The sequence below is a fragment of the Triticum aestivum genome, chromosome 3B (genome assembly GCF_018294505.1).
Source record: "Triticum aestivum cultivar Chinese Spring chromosome 3B, IWGSC CS RefSeq v2.1, whole genome shotgun sequence".
In the NCBI taxonomy this organism is placed as follows: Eukaryota; Viridiplantae; Streptophyta; class Magnoliopsida; order Poales; family Poaceae; genus Triticum; species Triticum aestivum.
In genome coordinates, this window is record NC_057801.1 from 770,802,298 (window position 1) to 770,823,510 (window position 21,213).

Below are 21,213 nucleotides of genomic sequence, written 5' to 3' on the forward strand. Positions count from 1 at the left end.
CGTCATGTACGTACGCGCATCGTATTCGGATGACCGCGGAGGTACCAGGGGCTATATAGTAGCCCCACCGTCAAACTCCTATGGCTAAGTGAAAGTGTTAAAGCGATATAGTCCGATTGCCTAGTTCGTCGCGCTCTCACCTCCTTAACGGACCAAGACGTTGGATAAAGTGTGATTATGCGCCTTTTTCAAACACCCCCGCATTATATGCGTGGGGGCTGAAGCCGACGACTGCAAACTTTCAGGTCATATACATACATAAACGGCCGCACAGGAGGCACTATAATACTTTCGGGCAAAAGTATAAACACAGCCTTTATAATCAAAATAGCATTGTTTTTACAACTGAGATACATGTCACTCGAACATGGTACTCTTCGAGCACTGAGCCTCTATTAAACGGGCGCCTTCTAGGACTTCTTCAAAATAGTGCTCGGGCGGGTCCTGGCCTCCCGCCGGACCCCGGGTTGCAATACTGGTGGTCTCCATACCTGCCCAATATGTTTTGACATGGGCAGGAGCCATCCGCGCACCCTCTATGCACGCCGACCTTTTCACAGCGTCGATATGCGACACAGCACCAAGGAATTGTTGCACTAAACCAAAATAACTGTCCGGCCTCGGTCCCTTCGGCCAAAGATGATCTACGACAGACCTCATAGCAAGTCCGGACAACCTATGGAGCTCGGCCCATGCGGCCATCCTTTCATTCAACGGCAGCAGACGCGTCGGGGAACTGACCTGCGACCAGAACAACCTTTCCACCTCATGATCTTTCTGATCTTTGAAAAACTTAGTCGCATCAGCAGTACTTTTCGCCAGGTCCGCATATGCGTCTGCAACACTCCATAACTGATCCAGAGGAGCATACTTTGGATCTCCGAACTTCATCCGCAACAAAAAGGGCCTCCCAGCCATGATATCTCCAGCTTGTCGAAGCTCCTCAAGTGCAGCTCTGATTTCAGAGCACGTTTCCTTGGCTGCTTCCAAGGCCTTCTTCAGGTCAGCCGCTTTCGCTTGGCCCTCCTTTTCAAGGAGCTCATATCGACCGGCGGCATCTCTCAGCTCAACAGCCATCTCGACTATTTTATCTTTGCTCCGGCGATGGGCAGCCTGCTCGGCTCTTAACTCTTCGGCCGCCTTTAGGGCGGCCGCATCACTTATCCTAGCTTGTTCCTTGGCTAGGGCGAGTTCCGCCCGAAGGGCCTCCACGGTAGCAGCTCCATTTGCAGCCACTGCATATTATAGATACTAGCATCATGCTCCTCTTAATATTTGCTGACAATTCAAACAAAAACACTTACCCTATGCCTCGTCAAGCCGCTTGTTCACAAGCGCGATGTCGGCATCCGCCACATCAAGCTGTCGCCTCAGTTCGGCGAATTCAGCAGTCCAGTCAACCATCGGACCCTCAGCCATTTGCACATAACACAGTGCGATCATTACTTGGGAGTATTATCCTTCGTTTGCCGCCTCGGGCTGGCAGCCAGAGTCTCGGGGGCTACTATCTATACGGAGCACACCTAGCGTGTGCGGTACAGCCAAAAGTTTACATATTACTTTGCGTACCTCAAAGCCTTTGAGCAGGCTCGTAAAAGCTTCATTCAAACCGCTTTTGACGGATGAAATCCTCTCAAACACCGTACCCGTTAAAGTACAGTGCGCCTCTGAGATATTCGCTCGCTCCAGAAGGCCCGTCAATGTGTCCGGCTATGTGCCGGACAATCCCGGACTCTTCTTGTTGCTCTCCTTGGGAGCCGAATACTTCGGGCTTCGGGCGGCCGAAGCATTAACTTCTGGCCTTAGTGGATCAAGAGAAATCTTCCATGAAGACACCTTGGGGTCGTCCGCCCCATGGGGCAGGGAGGTAGGAGGAGGCGTTTTGCTCTCCATCATCTCCGGAAGAAGATCCCCCGAGGACGAACTATGTTGAGAAGGGCTATGATCCGGACTACAAGATAGGTCTCGGTTATTATTCTCAGAGATAAAGCAGGATATATTTATCAAAGTACTTTTTTTTCACTTACAGCTCGGTGGAGGGCTGGCCCGTTTGCAGGCGCTGTGCGGTGAGAATGCCCTCTGGGGCAGGGCCCCCTGGCAAGGGTTTCTTCCCTTGTTTGGACACCTCCGCTTCCAAGTCTTCGGAGGCGGCCCTTTTCTTCCTGCGGGGGGAGGGAATTTTAGATTCACCTCCCCGATTATCCTCCTTCACGGAGACATTAATTCCCCCGGTCTGGATGTATAAAGTGTGAAGCCCGCTCTCGGCTTCTCTATGCCTCCCTTCATCTTCTCCTGATGACACTTGATAAGGTGCGCGCTTGAGCATCCTGCTTAGCACAGGGTCCAGCGAGCCTTCACGAAGGGGGGGCGGACACCTGATCCTCTCCGCCTTTCTTAGCCAATCCTGGCCGCGGATAGTTCTCAGAATAACGTTATGATAAACATGAACAACATGTTCGATTGCAGAGTTACTTACTTGGGTATCTGGATGATTGAAGTTCAAGCCCACATCCTCGATGGTGTCTGGACACTTTATTCGTGATCCGAAGAATAACCGATACATCCATTCGAGCGTCATGCCAAAGAAGTGCTGAATAGTTTGCGGTCCTTCTGGGTTGAACTCCCACATCCGGAAAGGTCGACATTTGCACGGCAGGACCCAACGAACTAGCATTACTTGAATTATTTTGGTGAGGCTGACATCCCTCTCAAGAAGATCCCGAATGCGGCTCTGCAATGTCGGTACATCATTAGCAGGCCCCCAGTCCAATCCCTTCTTGATCCATGACGCCAGTTGATACGGAGGGCCCGAGCAAAAGGCAAGGGCGGCCGCCCACTTTGTGCCTCGAGGAGCGGTGATGTAGAACCACTCCCGTTGCCATAGCTCGGACACCTCCGGGAAGGAACCCTTTGGCCATAGGGCGTCGGTGCCTTTGCTTATTATAGCGCCTCCGCACTCCGCGTGATGCCCATCGATCATCTTCGGCGTCACATTGAAGGTCTTAAGCCATAAACCAAAGTGTGGGATAATGCAGAGGAAGGCTTCACACACGACGATAAACAACGAGATGTGAAGAATGGAGTCCGGAGCTAGATCATGAAAATCTAGCCCGTAATAGAACATGAGCCCTCTAACAAAGGGATCAAGACTAAAGCCTAGCCCTCGGAGGAAGTGGGAAACAAATACGACACTCTCGTTGGGATTGGGAGTGGGGATGACCTGCCCTTGAGCAGGAATATGCAGGATATCGGCGGTCAGATACCTCGCTCCCCTAAGCTTCTCGATGTCCTCCTTTATGATGGAGGAGGCCATCCACCGGCCTTGAAGGTTGGATCTGGACATGATTGAAGGTCCGAAGCACTTAGACTTGAGCCTCGGGTGTTAGAACTCGAGGTGGGGGAAGAGGAAGGACCGAGCGTGGGAAGATAAGGACAGACTTTGATCCCTTTATAAAGGTGGTGAATATCAAGCGTCCCCTGCGTGACCGTTTGGAACTTGCCTAAAATCGAGGGGTCATATTAACAAACACGGTTGGGTTACCCACACCCGTATTGATGAGAATCCCGCTATAAGGGGACACGATCTCTGCTTCGACAAGACGTGCCAAGGAAACCGCCTCACAATATGTGCAGTAGCTGGTTGTGGAAAAACGGTTCGAATAATGACTAGGCCGTGGCGTGATGTCACGCTACAAAAAGCTGTCAGCAGATTAGATTTGTGGAATATTGTTCTCTCTACGGGGGTATGTGGAATTTGTTTTGCAGAGCCGGACACGATTCATGTGTTCAAAATCTACCTTGGAGTATTCGGAGATGGAACCCGCCTTGCAATGCCGAAGACAATCTGCGGCCGGACTCATCGTCATTGAAGCCTGGTTCAGGGGCTACTGAGGGAGTCCTAGATTAAGGGGTCCTCGGACAGCCGGACTATATACTTTGGCCAGATTGTTGGACTATGAAGATGCAAGATTGAAGACTTCATCCCGTGTCCGGATGGGACTCTCCTTTGCGTGGAAGGCAAGCTTGGCGATTCGGATGTGTAGATCTCCTTCTCTGTAACCGACTCTGTGTAACCCTAGCCCCCTCCGATGTCTATATAAACCGGAGGGTTTAGTCCGTAGGACAAAAAAACAATCATATCATAGGCTAACTTCTAGGGTTTAGCCTCTATGATCTCGTGGTAGATCAACTCTTGTAATACTCATATCATCAAGATCAATCAAGCAGGAAGTAGGGTATTACCTCCATCGAGAGGGCCCGAACCTGGGTAAACATCGTGTCCCCCGCCTCCTGTTATCATTAGTCTTAGATGCAATTCGGGACCCCCTACCCGAGATCCGCCGGTTTTGACGCCGACACCCGTCCCAGCAAGCGATAAGCAAAAACATCAGCAACATTTCAGCAAAACAACATTTTTGGGTTTTCTTGGGGCTAGGCATAGTGTTTAGATGTTGGAGTGTGGCAGACTAGCGACTAAAAGTGAAATTTTCGAGAGTGGCAAGATGATATGATTTTGCCCAGCCCAGGTCTATTATGAGGCCCAGGTGTCATAGGTTTCATAGGTTTGGCGGGTTTCAGGTGCGGGTAGTACTGGAACGGGTTTGCACCAATGAAACCAGACGGGTTCTCAAATTTACCAAGCGACACCCCCATGGGGATATAAACTGGCCCATCCCGGTCCCCTAATAGGGTAAAAACCCGCGGTGATGCGGGTTTCAGGGCTCCATTGCCTTCTTGAGAATGATCTTGATATCTGCATCTTTCTATCCCTTGAGATTGTCACTTCTTGATGCTTCTTTTGACCATGATGAGCTATGGGGCATTGTCGGGGAGGTCCTTAAGGATGATAGAGGAATTTTCACTGTAAGGGGAATGGGAAGATAGACTGGTGTGCAGATATCCTCGCGATGGAAGCCTTGGCGCCCCGATATGGTTTGTCCCTTGCGCAAATGTTGGGGTGCAATCGCCTCGTTATTAACTCCAACATTGTGGAGGTCACTGATACCATGTACCATGGAGGATGTTTTGCGGATGCACCGGCGGTGATTTTTGACAACTGTTATCATCTTGCTTGTGATTTTCCTATTTGTAGGTGAGAAGTAAACAAGGTTACACACGAACTAGCTAGATTAGCTAAATTTTCTATGACTTTTGATTGACTCGAGGAACCACCGAATGAAATTGTAACCCTCCTCACCGACGATGTATCTATTTTATCTATTGAATAAAGTGGGTGATGGTTTTGTTTCAAAAAAAGTGCAAACAAGTCCCTACCCATTGTCCACGACAACATGGCCCACAAGTAGCGCCACAAAACATGTATTGCTCTGTTAACGGCCTTTCAATCCTTATGTGCCTGTTATTGTTCACTACCTGGACCGTTCATGTGTGGTACCAACTAATCCCTTGGTAGGGCCACAATGTCGTGATTACATGTACAAATTAAAGTGCAGACAAACCTTGTTTTGAATGAAGTGCAAATCCATGTTGCCTATGTTGGTTAGTGAGATGCTGGTCTTCTTTGATTCAAATAAATTTCCATGGATTTGTAGAGGACTCTAATTCTTGGGACCTATGTAGGTCGTTTGATTCACAAGATTAGAAGCCTTATGATTTTTTTTCTTAAATGTTTAATATATTTTTCCAAACGCCGGCTAAGGGATCAGTTTCACCCTTAGATGAGCTTTTCGACCGTTACTACATCAACCGCCCTATTTCAAAGGAAAATAAAAATCCGATTGACTCAAACCGCTCGAGAGACGTTTTTTCAATATGATCACCATGTTTTCGTATAAAATATTACTAGTAGAAACAAAATCGGCAACAATTAGTAGTAGTAGTGTTTCTCGTATTGCCCTGTTTTTTTGAATCTTAGCGAGTGAAAGGATTACGTAGATTATAGCCTTTTCTTGGGGGCCAATGTGCAAAAGAGAGCAATCATGCGCAGCCCCCACACCCACAAAAGGTAGCCCCATCGACCATCGGGGTCACCCTGGAAAACCTCGCCCCTCCCCCCTCTCCGCTCCGCGTCCCCAAAGAGAGAGAGTCGCAACCGCCCCCTCGTCAAACCCGCCGACGAAGGGGGAGGACGGCGACGAAGTGCCCGTCGCCTTCAAATCCCCCTCACCCTCGTCTTCTCCCCTCTTCACTCCAACTCCTCCTTCCCCACCCCACCCCCGTCCAAACCACCCCCACCCCTCCTCCGCCACTCCTCCTGCCTGCCGATTGTCGGGATTAATCGGGGGCTTCCGCAGCAGCCAGCGGGTAGTCGGCGGCGGCGGCGGCGGTTTTCTGATTCGCTTGCGAGGCGCTGCCGTCTGACCCTCTTCCCGGCGGCGATGGGCCAGGGCGTCGTCGAGATCCAGCCCCGCGAGCTCCAGTTCACCTGTAAGCGCGCCCCGCACGATTTCTCCCCCTCTCTGTAGTTATTCAGTAATTCCGATCCGTCTCGGGCGACGGATTAGTCCAGTCGGCGCTGCGCGTTCGTGCGCGGCCTCTCGCCCCGCCTGCGCCGATTCGATGTTTCGCGTAACCGCGTCGTCCCGCCCGCCGTGGATTCGGCCATTTCGGCGGTGTGTGCCGAGTAATCCGCAACTCGTTCAGTCGATTGGTGGTTTATTCCACTAGTTTTTTTTGTGTGTGTTCGTTCCCTTGGGATTGATTGGAGCACATGCTTAGTGTCAAGTTCTATCTGGTTTGTTTTGGGTCGCGCTGCGATGTGGAAGATGAGATTGATTTGGAAATTGGTGCGACCGAACAGAAGTAGATGAAATTGGGAGGCAACGGGTTTGTAAACTATCAATTTTATCAGATTAGTTCCACATTTTCCGAGGTTCAGGTACTTGCAGTTTTCGTATCCTGAACCTGAGGGCACAAGGAAAGCAGGAATGGCTGTATTCTTTTTCCAAGTAACATAAATGACGGAGTTCTTTCCTGTAATTTTTATTTTCGGGCTTGGCTTTGTTTTTCTAAAGCTGTTACGCTATTACGGAGTACCATCTTATTAGTTGGTTGCTGCCTTTCGGTTCGATTGGTTACAGACAGGTAGATTTTGTGGTACGAGTGGTTGTAAAGTCTCTCTCTCGGTAGTTGGCAGTTGGCACATACTCGGCCCAGTGCGAGTAGCTTGCTCACTCCACTGAATGTGATGACACAAAGGGGAGCCGTGGCTTACAAAGATTGTAAAGTTAGTAGTCCACTATGCAATGCAGGGTCCGATTCATTCATTGTTGCACCTGTTAATGTCCTGATGCATTGATGCACATGCTACTGATAAAAGGAAGTGGGCCGCTAGTGAAATGGAGAACTCCCAATCAAATTTCTACTATTGGTCTCCTATAAAATCATGAATCATGCAATATACCTTGTTACTAAGTGCATAATCAAGTGGCCTTTAGTTCTTTACTATTTCAGAATGTCTTAAGCTGACACCTGCTCTCAGCATATGAGTCTAGCAGCTACTTGTTGTACTTATTTTGTTCCATACAGTACTGAATTTCTATGCCTATGCTTGATAATTATGTATACATTGCTAAATGCCAAAAAAAATCTGAGTGAATTTATTTTCAGTATAATATATCAAGTCGCCATTTATCAAGATAAAAATCTGACTTGGGTTTCTCTCTTTTGTTATTGTCAGTTGAGCTGAAGAAGCAGAGTTCATGTTCTGTCCATCTTGTCAACAAATCTGATGAATATGTCGCTTTCAAGGTTTGTCCCTTCTTTTTTCTGATGCTGATTTTGATAGTTTTATTTAATATCCTTATACTGTACTCCCGCATCTTCTGCAAAGGTACATTTCAGATTTCTAGGTATGGGTATGTTATGTACAATGTAGGGAAGACTGGTACATTTATGTAAAATTAGTATAGTAATATTTTTTTTATAACAGAGTAACCATTTCAGATTGGTGTCTAAACACTATCAGTTCTGTTGCTTTTTTATTTGAATTGGTTGATCACGGTTTGAGCATCAGAGGAACTCTAGCATCTGACCACCATTTTGAAATTGCTAGGTTAAGACTACTTCCCCTAAAAGATATTGTGTCCGACCAAATATCGGAGTTATCCTTCCAAGGGCAACATGTGATTTCACAGGTGTGTACACTACTGCTACTGACCTTATTGATACATTATAGTAACAGACAACTTGATTTTTATTGCAAGTAGTACTCTTTAAAGCTGAATTGCTTTGACTCATTCTATATTTATGTAAGTTGGCTCATTCTCAGCCAAGTTGTTTTCTCATCTTCTTTTTTGGTTTGTGGAATGAACTAAGTTGGTGCATTGCCACCTCATTCGTCATTAGCACCAAACTACAAATAAATGAGGAAAAGGGTCATCCCAGAAAAATCATAGCATGAACACTCATGATGGACCAACCCATCTGTTCCTTAAAGCAAACATGCCATAACGCTCTTTCTTCTGAGAGGGTAGAATTATACAATTTTGTTTGTCTCTTATTCAACTATTCAAGACTTGATTCTGTTAGGTTTCTTCTTTTCTATTCCTCTTGATTTTTTTATTGTCTCTTAAATGCAGTTACCATGCAAGCACAGCGTACTGCGCCACCGGACATGCAATTAAAAGACAAATTTTTGGTGCAGACAACAGTTGTTCCTCCTGGTACATCAGATGAGGACCTCATTCCTGCTTTTGTAAGCAACTAAGCATATAGCTGAGAAACTTTACATGCATAATATTCCTTATATGTTACTTGTCCTCATCTTCTTAACTCTTCTCCACAGTTCTCCAAAGAAACCAACGCATATATTGAGGAAAGTAAATTGAGAGTTGTCCTTGTTGATGCATCTCGTCCTGCTGTGGAGCAACTGATAAATAATGTCCCGAGTACTGATGTGGCAGTTGAGGTTCCCGTGTTAAAAGATACTCTGAATGTTCAGAATGAAGTGCCAGCTATGGAGAAAAAGGTTCCTGCAACCCAGGAGAAAATTTCAGCTGTTGTTCCTAACATACCTTCCCCTGTCAGGGAGTCTCCAATCCTTCAAGAAGTTCCTGTGCTACTGCATGAAGAACCTGCTATTTTGGCAGAATCTCCTCCCCCTCTAAAAGACGAATCTCCTCCCTCTCTAAAACATGATTCTCCTCCCCCTATAAAGGATTCATCTGCAATTACCATTGAACAACTTTCTCCTCTGAAGGAAGAGACTGTAACTTCAAAGGTGTCTCCTCTTGAAGAAACTCTTCCGAAAGAAACTGTCGCCGTAAGTGACCGAGGTTTTTTCAGTGTGCAGAATCATCAATTATCTCATGTAAGTATCCATCCTGTAGTTTTATTTATGCCTATTTTCCCTATGTTTAACTTAATAAGACAAAAAAGAACATAAGGCTTTTAAACATGTTCTGTTACTGTAATGCTGGGTGACAAGATCTTGCACAGCCCCCATGTGGAACCTAGTATGAGACTGGCTAGATTTTGGTAAAAACCTATATGTTTCTAGCTAAATGGTCTAAAGTCTAAATCACTCGGATTTTTTAGTACAGTTGTAGGGGAAAAAATACCGAAAAGAATAGCTGGAATTAGCTTAAATTAGTGGCCACAAATTTGTCTAACTTGGTATTACTTTGGGCAAGTGCTGCCTGTATTGTCTGACCACCTCGCCCTAGCTAGAAAATCCTGTAGGCTTTTGTAAATGGATTTATTCTCCACATAAATTAAGTTAGAAACAGTTTTGTAGGTTAAGTTTATTATGCATAATGCACTTTAACTATGATATATACCTGGAGATCTCGACACTGCTATAGTCCGGATCTTTTCATTTTCCAGAGACCGAGGTTATTTTAATTGACTTCTTTCTTGTATCGATATGTAACAGGTGACGGAAGATGTTCAGAATCTGAAGTCAAAACTCAACAACCTTGAATCAAAATTGGAAGGGGTAAGTTGACCACCATAAAACGTGTTTGGATCGTTCAAACAAGTTTCTTGATAAGATCCTCATGAGACAGTAGGGCTTATGTTGTCTTATTATCTCAGATTGCTTACATTTCGGAGAATACCCTCTGACGTGAAACAATATTATACTTCTGTTTTGTAGGCTGAAAAGATGATAATAAAACTGAGAGAGGAGAGCAGGACTACAACCCAGGAGCGGGATAGGCTGCAGCAAGAGATGGTATGACTTGTTCACAGAAACATCTGGGTTCTTCTTTTTTCTTCATAAGCACCATTGTCCAGGTTCCGCTATTCTGCAATAACAGAACACAACATCCAGTCTCCAGAATATCTTGGTCGTTCAAAACAAAAACATTATTTAATGGATTATCAATTGTGCCCTAAAACCTGTAAATCCTTTGCTGCTCTAGGGGTTGGGTTCTAGCCTCTAATTCACAAAGAAGCAGAAAAAACTAAAAGCGCCTTCTTCCAGGCCTTAACCCCCTAATGTCTTACCAGCGGGATAGGCTGCATGTCACAACACAATGTCCCTAATGTCTTACAAATTACCACGAGGGTCATTCATTGCAGTTATGCAAGACACTGCAATGGTCTTTCATGTTAAGGCTTGCACATAAAACAATCCAGGCGGCAGTTCCATGAGTATGTTGTCAGTTTTCAGTATCTATCATGCGTCCTAGATCTGTTTCTTGCAGAAAATAATCTGCTACTCCCTCCGTCCGGAAATACTTGTCATCAAAATGGATGAAAATGGATGTATCTAGAACTAAAATACATCTAGATACATCTATTTCAATGACAAGTATTTCCGGACGGAGTGAGTACTCATGACACATTTATTCGAAAAAACTATAAGTGTTGGTCAAGTAATCTGAAATATTATGTACTCCCTCTGTTCCTAAATACTCCCTCCGTCTGAAAATACTTGTCGAAAAAATGCATAAAAATGGAGGGAGTATAAGTTTTTTTAGAGATTCCAATATGAACTACATACGGAGCAAAATGAGTGATTCTACACTCTAAAATATGTCTATATACATCCGTATGTAGTTCATATTGGAATGTCTAAAAAGACTTATATTTAGGAACGGAGGAGGGAATACGAAACTAGAACAAGCAGTAGCACACTCCGAAAGAGTCTCAGGACGAAATGTGATTGTTCCTTGTAGAATTCTCTATTTTGTTGAAACATATGGTCACTGTCACTACTGTTTCTCAAGTAGTGTATACATTGTTCATGACTACCTGTTGATCTGCGTCTATTAATTTCTAATAACATTAGGCATTGTCTTGGGCAGGTATTTTTAAAGAAGGGAACCCCAAAGAGTCAACTAGGCTTCCCGTTGCTGTTTGTGGTCTACGTGGCGCTTCTCGGCACGTCCCTCGGCTACCTCTTGCGCCTATGAGTTGGAGTATGTTGGAAATCCAAGCCGCTGGGCGCTTCGGTCTTTCGTCAAGAGTTGAAGGGCAGCTATATACATAAATGTTGCAGGAGCATCCATGTTAGCAGCACCATCGTTGTTATTAATTAGTTGAGCCGGGTTTGAACATACCAGGGTTATTGCCAGTAGCCTGCCTGTATAGAACAGCGTTTACATTATATAGAACCGCCCGAAAAAAGTGCTTGGGTACTCCTGTGGGCTAATTAGCCTTGAGTTTATTCCTCTTGGTGAAACTTTTTGCGTGTTTGGGTAGAGTTTTAGGCTTGTAGCGAGAACAAAACAGCGCAATTTTCTGCATTGTTTACCCTAGTCGGTGTCTGATTTGTGAACTACTCCCTCCGTTTCTAAATATAATCCATGTTAGAGATTTCAATAGGAACTACATACGGATGTATATAGATGTATTTTAAAGTGCAGATTCACTCATTTTGCTCCGTATATAGTCCATATTGAAACCTCTAAAAGGACTTGTATTTAGAAACGGAGAAGTATGTGTCAACATGGTACAAAGCTTGACAAATTTCATTCAGTCGCCCGAATGACACTAATAGCTAGTACCAGGTAACTAGGTAATATTGCATCAAGCTTTTGTGGCCGCTAGCTCTGCGCTACGGCTATTATTCTGTGACTTATTGTTAAGTTATAGTCCGCTTGTATAAATCCGTTAAATTATGTCATATTTGTTGCCAATGGTCTAGAAACATATATAATGATCTCCAATTTATTAGAGTTTTTACAAATTCGCTGTGCGGACATGGCACTTGTCCGTAATCCACATTCCTATTTAAAAGCTTGCCGTGCATGTGCAAAGATCTTGAAGGCATACAGGATAGTCAAGACGATTTGAAGTAGTGTTGAGTGACAGCCCCCAAGCGAGTTGTTTAGTGAGCCAATGACTCTAGTGCCTTGTATACATTGAGCGTAACTGAATGAGTTGATTTTCATGTCCTTTTGAGGTGTTCACTGAGTACATTGCTTATTGCGCTTGCGAAAATGGCAAGTTCAAAATTTCCATTGGTTGAAGACCCAACTTGCCAGGACCCAAAGAAGCCAGCAAACCCAGGCCCTCCAGGCCCATGCGGATCCATCTCGGCAGGAGAAACAACAGCTGCTGTGGATGCTACCGCTCAAAAAAGAAAAAGAAAAAAAACTGCTGCTGAATGCTAAACTACAGCTGCACACTCCCTCAACTGAAGCACTATTTCTTCTTCCGATAACAAGTCAAAACAAGTCCATGATCATACTAGCAGCTGGAGCAGAGATGAAGAAGAATTTACAGCCCCATGGTGAGGGCAGATAACTAGTGCTAGCCCCATGATCTCCACCGGTCAGTCTCTTCCAAGATCCAACTACTGTTCTCAACTCCCCGCCTACTCCTGCCTTGCATCACCAGTGCAAATTCGGGGTTTTGACTCTTAGAGTCCGATCGCCGGTGGGCGATCAGTTGGACCTGCAGTCGTCATGTTCGTTTCAGATGATCTCATTATGTTTTATATGCCTGATCTTCTCTAATCGACACATGTATCCTCCGAACATCGTGCAGTATGTGCATGTAAAAGCAGAATACCTGTGCAAAATTACGCAAGGCATCTGAATCTAAAGTTCCCATTTAGAGACAGCAACTGCTGTTGGAAAGCTCTTAAGTGCAGTTGTGCTTACAGACTATGTCACACCATTCTTCAGGAACAGCCTGGAGACCCAACAAAGAACTGATTACCTCGCCCCGCTTTATATATAAAGCACGATCCTCACATCCCAGTACAACGCACGCCACCACAACACATGCACACATCCAAGGCATGATACAACGGCGCTGAGCGCGGCAACACCACCCTAGCACTACCACCACGAGAAAATGAAGCCGCATACGACGAACCGTGGGCTCCAAAGCGGCGCCTTCTGGAAGGATACGACACCGGAGCGCCGCCACCGCCCAATCCGAGGATTAGAGTTTCTCCCGGAGCCGCACGACGAGCAATGAGAGCCGCGACGACCCCTTCAAGAAGGGAACGAGCTTCGCCGCCGCCGGTCCGTCCGAAAATAGAGCAGGTTTTTACCCCGGCCAAAACTCACCGCCACCGAACACCACACCCCGGCGACCATGCCGCCCACACGACCATGGCCACCGGACAGCACCAAGCCACGGTCTCCGCCCGAGAGCACCGCGCAACCACCACCAGGGCCGCTGCCCCGGCATCCAAGACCTAGACACCACCCCCCTCGAGACCTGCCGCTAGCCCAACCAAAGAGACGAGCAGAAAGGTCCCACTTTTCGCACCCCTGGGCGACCCCCAGCACCGAGATCCAATAGGTCGGCCACCTGGCCTCCATCAACCCGTCCTGCAGCACCGGGCGCGAGGTGAGCTCGGTCTCGCAACACCGTGCGCGAGACGAGGTCAGTCCTGCAGCAACGTGCGCGAGACGAGCTAAGTCCTGCGGCACTACGCGCGAGACGAGCTCGGACCTGCGGACCGGCGCGAGACGAGCGATGGACCGCAGCTGGGAGAAGGCCAGCCCTTCGCCGAACATAGCGACCGGACGAGGAGGAGGAGGGGCCAAAGGCCGATACAAGCCGCCTACGGACGAACCGACGCCAGGACGAGCCAGCCGTCGCCGAAGCCGACTTGTCAAGCCACCGTGGAGCCATCCACGGCCGGAGCAGCGACCACCCCGTCCACTGCCCAACCCGCGCCGCCCGGCGCGCTCCACGCGTCGGAGTCGCCGGCCACACTCCTCCCAGGGCACCACCACCACCACGCCGCTGCCTCCCCGGAGATGGAGGAGGCAGCCGACCGCGGACCAAGGCCAGCGCAGCCCGCGCCATCCAACAGGGAGCCCGAGATCCCCCGGCTGGACACGCATCCACCATCACGCTGCCGGCCGCCACAACCTCCCGCTGCCCCGCACGAGACGCCGCCGACCGGAAGCACACGGGAGCTCAGGCGAGCTCCCACCACCCCCCTGCGTCGCCAGCCGGACCCTAGGCGCAAGATCCAGGCGGATCTGGCTAGACGCCCACCAGCACGCCGCCTGCCGAGCCGGAACTCCCAGCAGCCGCCGCACCACCCCGGGGCTCAGACCGTCGCTGCGCCGCCACCAGACGGCCACACCGCCGCCCCGCACCACCGGCGCCGTGCCGCCCCTCGCGAGCACCGCCCCGCGACGGCCCTCGAAGGCAGAGGAGGAGGGAAAGGCCCCGCCGCCGCCGCGCCGACCGGGCTTTGCCCGTCAGCGCCTGCCGGCGGCGGGGGGGGGGGGGGGGGGGGGGAGGAGGGAGGGGGGAGGGGGACGGGAGGCGCGGCGGCTAGGGTCCCCCCCCCCCCCCCCCCCCCCCGGCGCGCGCGGGAGGGGAGGGGAGGGGAGGAAAAGACCCACAGCGCTCGCGAAAGCAAATAGGACAAGTGGTTGAAGCATGCACACAACCCACGGAACCATTCCGGAAAGAATTTCGGTAAAACATCACGCACATTCGTGCCCTGTTCTAAGCCTCCCTGGTCACACGACGCACATCGACATCACTACAGCAGTTCCACAGGCCACCGCAAGCAAAAACCTAGGGTGCGTTTGGATCTCAAGCAAGCCTTACTCTAGCCTCGCCCAGCCAGGATAGTTGTTTGGAGGAGTAGAAAAAAGCTAGCTTTGCCTAGCAAACTAGCCTGCGTGAGCTAGAAAATCCTTGCCCGGACAGGAGAGCCGATTTGGCTCGCCTCCATCGGCAAGAATTGAACACAAGCATATTAAGCATGTAACTGCCGCTGTAATCGTGGTTTAGTGGAGGCTAGGCAAATGAACCAAACAAGTGGCCTTGCTTGTATGAGCTATGCCTAGAGTGAGCTAGAATCCTATTGCCTGGCTGGGCATGTTTAGCTAGAGAACCAAACACACCCCTAAAACCTGTTCCTTGCCTAGAACGAGACATTCCAAAATTGACCTGACCGAAATTCGGCAAATTGAGACGACGATTTCTTACTGCCAGAAATTAAGCACCAAATTGCAGTGTAATGAGTGCACTGCACACAGACACGAGAGAGCATCGACTGAAAGGGATGGAACATTGGGTCAACCTACTTCTTGCCCGGAACAGGGCAGGCTGTCAAGGCATAGCCAAATTAGCAGAACAAGAAACCTTATAGCATTAACATTTGTCGGCCGTCGAGATCACTATCCCAAAAGATGGAAGAAGATTTGCGCCAGTTGAGGATGCGGGTCATTCATGTTGTAGCTCAGAAGCTGCAGAAGAAGCATTCGTTCAGAGTCTCAGCCTCGGAAAGAAAAGGAAGCTTCAGAGGGGCAGGAAGCTTAAACGACTAGTGCATGGTTTTGTTTCTCAAAAGAACTAGCATATGCTTGGGATGTTAACTGGAATTGATGATTTGTTAGCTGAAGATCCAGCTTAGCAGGACACCAAGAACCAGGCTCACCCGGGAACCAGGCCTTACTGGATGTGCTTGTACTGACAGTTCCATGGATCACTCTCACACATAGGTCCGCCAGCTTGGTATATGCTCCAAGTTGCAGCAACTATTCTGAACTCCCTGCCAACTATTGCCTTGCATTAACGGTACAGATTTGAGTTACTGGTTCTTGACTGCAATCTCCGGCCGATCCTCCGAACAACATATTCTGTGTGCTAAAATAGAACACCTTTCAGGCAAAACTATGTGAACAGCTGAATCTACAAAATCCATCTAGAAACAGCAACAATAGATGGTGTCAGAATTATTTTTTCTAAGCAAAGCACATCTTAAGTTCTTGACAACCATGGCAAGCTGCAAAGAACATTCAAAGTTCCCAACATCAGTTGTGCTACAAACAGTTGAATCACATACGGATGTATATAGATGCATTTTAAGTGTAGATTCATTCATTTTGCTCTATATGTAGTCCACCTAGTGGAATCCCTACAAAGACTTATATTTAGGAACGGAGGGAGTAGATTCTTGCCCAGAACAAGTGAAGGCATAACCAAAATAAACAACCTAGAAAAGAGCAAACCTTTCTAAGCAATGCATACCATAGTCTTAATCATCAAGTTTAACGGCGCCAGCCAGTTCAGAATCTCGGGTGCTGATGGTATAGCTCGAGAGAAACTGGATGACCGTGGAAGGACGGTTGCTGACCAGGACAAACTGCTTGTCCTGCTTCACAAAATTGACGGCTTCCGAGATCCTCTCTGATTCCCAGTCATTGATATTGTACTTCCGGATGTGAGCAGACGAACCGTGGTGTTCAGTATGGTAGATACAGTTTGCCTCGATTGATGGGAACATATCAGCATCCACAGCAAGGCACCTATGATGACCAATGAAGAAGGCATGGCAAAAGCATGCCGCTCTCGGCTTGGAATCTTGAAACCCGGAAGAAGTCTTGTCCCTTGATGGCGACCAGCATCTGACCACCAAATTCCATTGGGAAACACATGGCATCGTCGTTTGCGATTCCCATCTTGGTGGCATAACCGAAAAGATAGTTTTCCATATCGACACTAAGCGACTGCCCCAGTTCGCTGATCTTGAGAGCCATGTCAGCTGTTCTGCTCAATTCTTGCCAACGGCCGACCAAACCACCTCCAACCGCCCTCCAGAAGAAACTGTAAAGTGAAGGATCAATGTCTGGGGCGTCAAAGCTGTGAGGACTGGCCATGTACATCTTGCAACATGAGTTGCAAAACAAGGCGAGCATGGGCGGCGAGAAGCCAATGCTGACGCCAGCGGTGACCAGCGCCTCGGGCGGCACGGGCACCGTGAAACGGATGATGTCGCCGGTGAGAGGGTTCAAGACACGTGCGGCGTGAGGAGGGCTCCTGTCTGCCAGGACGAAGAAGCCGCGGGGGGTGGTGTGTCAGGACCTAGTCATGATCTAAGGAGAATTCGCAAGGAAAGTTGTATGAGCAGAGGGGATTGAGTCTCTCAGATCTACTTTATTCACTGTATGTAACGAGCTAGTGTATAAGCGAAGCCATCAGGCAATCCAGAAAGGAGTAGAATGCTCAACCAGCCACACCCCGGCTGTTATATAAGGGACCGTTTTACCGGCAAGCGGTGAAGAGGAATAGTAAAAAGGTAGAAACGGTACAGTATGGATCTAACGGCCTGCGACGATGCTAAGCAGAGGAGCGATCCTGGCCGTTGGCGACGCGTTAACTGAACCGAACGCTGAAACTGAACTTTACTGCAACTCAGGTCCTGACATTGCCCCCTTCTTGAGCATCGACGAGTCCTCACGTCGATTCTTGTGCTGCACGCCAAGCTTGAGTCGTTTGCTTGAAAAACGCTGGAAATGAGTATTTGATGAAGTCTGCATCCTCCCACGTCGCGTCCTCTGGTGACAAATTTTCCCACTGGATTTGCCATTGAACCACTGGTGCATTGTTGCGTGGAATTTGCCTGACTTGTAGAACTGCGGCCGGGCCCGTTTTAATCGTGCCATCTGCATTGACCATTGGAAGATTGGGGCTTGGAATCGCCTTTTGTCCAATATGTTTCTTGAGCTGGCTGACATGAAAGACCGGGTGTATCTGCAGTTGCTAGGAAATTGCAGTTTGTAAGCAGAGTTCCCTATCCTTTGCGTTATGAGAAAAGGACCATAATACTTGTTCTGCAACTTAAGAGCTCCTCGAAAACCAAAAGCGGCCAAACGATAAGGTGCCATCTTCAAATAAACCAGGTCCCCCACCTGAAAACTTCTCTCCACTCATTTGAGGTCTGCATAACGCTTCATTCTGTTCTGAGCCTTGCACAGATTCTCTTTCAACTGCTCCAACATTTGCTGTTTAGCTGTCAGGAAATCTTGTGCTTCCTCATCATCTGGTCCAGGAATTGCTAATTCAGATATGAGTGGAGGTGGAAATCCATACAAGGCTTGAAATGGGGACATTTTCAAAGCCGTGTGATAAGTGGAATTATACCAATATTCTGCCAGAGACAACCATGACATCCACTTGGTTGGTTGATCAGTTGTCATACAATGCAAGTAGGTTTCTAAACACTGGTTCACCCGCTCTGTCTGGCCATCCGTTTGAGGGTGGTAGGCCGTGCTGAACCTGAGTTCCACCTTGAGGGCAGTAAAAATATCTTTCCACAGTTTGCTCGTAAAAATTCTATCTCTGTCAGAGATAATGAGCTTGGGAGGGCCATGCAATCTTATGATATTATCCACAAACTCTTGAGCCACAGAGAGAACTGAATAAGGGTGGGACATGGGGATGAAATGACTGTATTTCGTGAATCTATCGACCACCACCATAATAACATCCTTGCCCTTGGATTTTGGTAGGCCTTCCACAAAGTCCAGAGATATGTGTTGCCAAGCCATGTCAGCCACAGGGAGGGGGTCCAGCAGGCCAGGTTGCAAGCAATTTTCATGTTTTGCTCGTTGACAAATAGGACAAGCTACAATAAAAGCCTCTACATCTTGTTTTAGTCCTGGCCAGAAAAAGATGCTCTTCACTCTGTTATATGTGGCTCTCACACCTGAGTGGCCTCCAATAGGGGAACTATGAAGGGCAGACAGTAGTTTCTTCCTTAACTGTGCAGACTTGCCAACCCATAACTTGCCCTTGAATCTCATGATCCCAGCATGTAAGCTGTAATCTGAAGAATTATCCTGTTTTTGTACTAACAATTTTTCCAGTAACTGTTGAGACTGTGGATCCTCCTTATAACTTTCCACTAGATCTTCTGCCCATGTAGGAGTCACAGCTGATAGGGTGAAACAACTTGGCAATAGTCGAGACAAAGCATCTGCAACTTTGTTTTGCACACCTTTCTTGTATTGGATAGTGAAATTGAACTCTAAGAGTTTCATCATTAACTTGTGTCGGACTCCCTCTGTTATTTTCTGATCTGTGATGAATTTTAAGGATTGTTGATCAGTTTTGATCACCAGCTCATTGCCCAGCAGATAGTGCCTCCACCTCTTTAATGCTTCCAAAATAGCAAGAGCTTCTTTTTCATAAGTAGAGAGTGCTGCATTTCTTGGGCAAAGAGCAGAGCTGTAATAGGATATGGGCCTTCCTCCCTGCATGAGAACTGCCCCAATGCCCTTTCCTGATGCATCAGTTTCCAATATAAATGGTTGACTGAAATTGGGTAGTGCCAGAACTGGGGCTGTAGTTAAGGCTTGTTTCAGTGTACAGAATGCCTTGTCTTGCATTGGGGTCCATTGAAACTGTCCTTTCTTTAGAAGGTCATGTAATGGCCTACAAATAAGGCCATAATTTTTAATAAATCTTCTATAATACCCAGCCAAACCCAAGAAGCTTCTCAACTTTGTGACTGTGCTAGGAGTTGGCCAATTAGCAATTGCTGCAATCTTTTGTGGATCAGTAGCTACTCCCTTCTCAGAAATCACATGTCCCAAATACTCCACCTTCTGCACTGCAAAGCTGCACTTGGACATGTTTGCAAACAACTTATGGTCCTTTAACACTTGTAAAACTATTTGGACATGCTCCAGGTGCTCCTTAAGGTCTTTGCTGTAGATGAGGATATCATCAAAAAACACCAACACAAACTTTCTTAAATAGGGAGCAAAGATTGTGTTCATCAGTTCTTGGAATGTGCCAGGAGCATTAGACAGCCCAAAAGGCATGACTAAGTACTCAAAGTGCCCCAAAAAGGTCCTGAAAGCAGTCTTGTGTATATCATCTGGGTGCATTCTTATCTGGTGATAACCAGATCTTAAATCCAACTTTGAGAAATACCTTGCTCCATGCAATTCATCCAATAAATCCTCTATTACTGGTATAGGGAATTTATTCTTGACTGTCAGGGAATTAAGTTTTCTGAAATCAGTGCATAACCTCATAGAGCTATCCTTCTTCTTAACCAGCAGGATTGGAGCAGCATAAGGACTTTGGCTGTGCCTGATCAAGTGTTTAGCCAATAATTTTTCTATTTTCTCTTCCATTTCCTTCTTTTGATGTTGTGGAACTCTGTAAGGTCTCAGTTGTGGAGGTGTTGCCCCTGGAATCAAAGGAATTTTGTGATCCAGTGCCCTATGAGGTGGAAGTTCAGTGGGCTCCTCAAACAAATCAGCATATTTCAATAGCAGTTGTTGAATTTGTGGAGGAGTTTGGGTTCCTTCTGGAGCTTCCATAAGTATATTATGCACTTGCAATAAGAATACTTCTGCTCCTTTACCCATGAGCTTCTTCATACCCTCTGCTTGAACTTCCCTAGTGGTTTGAGGGTTTGTGAAAATGGCTGTAGATATTGACTGTTGTCCCTGTTGTGTGAAACTGAACTGTTGTTTGGGGATGTCAAAAGCCACAGGGCTGACTGCTGTAAACCAGTCATATCCCAAGATTACATCATGGGTAGGCAGGTCTAGAGTTCTGAAATTGTGAGACATTTTTGTTTTAGCCACTATGAACTCACACTGTGGAACTACAGATGCAGATATTAACTTTGCTCCACCAGCTACAGCAATGGCTCTTGGTTTCTCTGGCAAAATGTTGCAATTAGCTTTAGCTGCAAATTGTGGGTTAATAAAAGAAGTTGTACTACCTGAGTCCAGAAGAGCAACTGATCGTTTGCCATTGATGTATATGATGATTGTTGGTGTGGGCACTGCTAATTGTTGGCCCATAGCATGAGCAGAGAGAAACATGACTTGCTCTTCTTGTTCACAGGTTTCCACTTGTTCATGTTGTGTTCCTTCCTCTATTTCTTCCTGTTGCTGCTCTCCCTCCTCCTGTTGCAACAAATGGACATTTGGTATTAGTCTACACTTGTGTCCATGCACCCACTTGTCCCCACATCGCCAGCATTCCCCCACTTTCCTCACTTTCTGATTGTTAGTAACAGGTACTTCTGCTTGTCTGACAGGTAGTGACTACTGTTGCACAGGTGTG

At 47.2% G+C, this 21,213-nt stretch overlaps 1 protein-coding gene across 1 annotated transcript; it reads left to right on the forward strand.

The window, feature by feature from the left end:
• The first annotated feature begins 6,003 nt into the window (after positions 1-6,003).
• LOC123072318 (vesicle-associated protein 1-1) lies at positions 6,004-11,666 on the forward strand. The gene is made up of 8 exons (XM_044495873.1): positions 6,004-6,387; positions 7,640-7,710; positions 8,015-8,096; positions 8,541-8,656; positions 8,747-9,271; positions 9,836-9,898; positions 10,058-10,135; positions 11,214-11,666. The coding sequence occupies exons 1-8, from the start codon at positions 6,339-6,341 to the stop codon at positions 11,319-11,321; spliced, it is 1,092 nt and encodes a 363-aa protein (XP_044351808.1). The 5' UTR covers positions 6,004-6,338; the 3' UTR covers positions 11,322-11,666.
• The last annotated feature ends 9,547 nt before the right edge of the window (positions 11,667-21,213 follow it).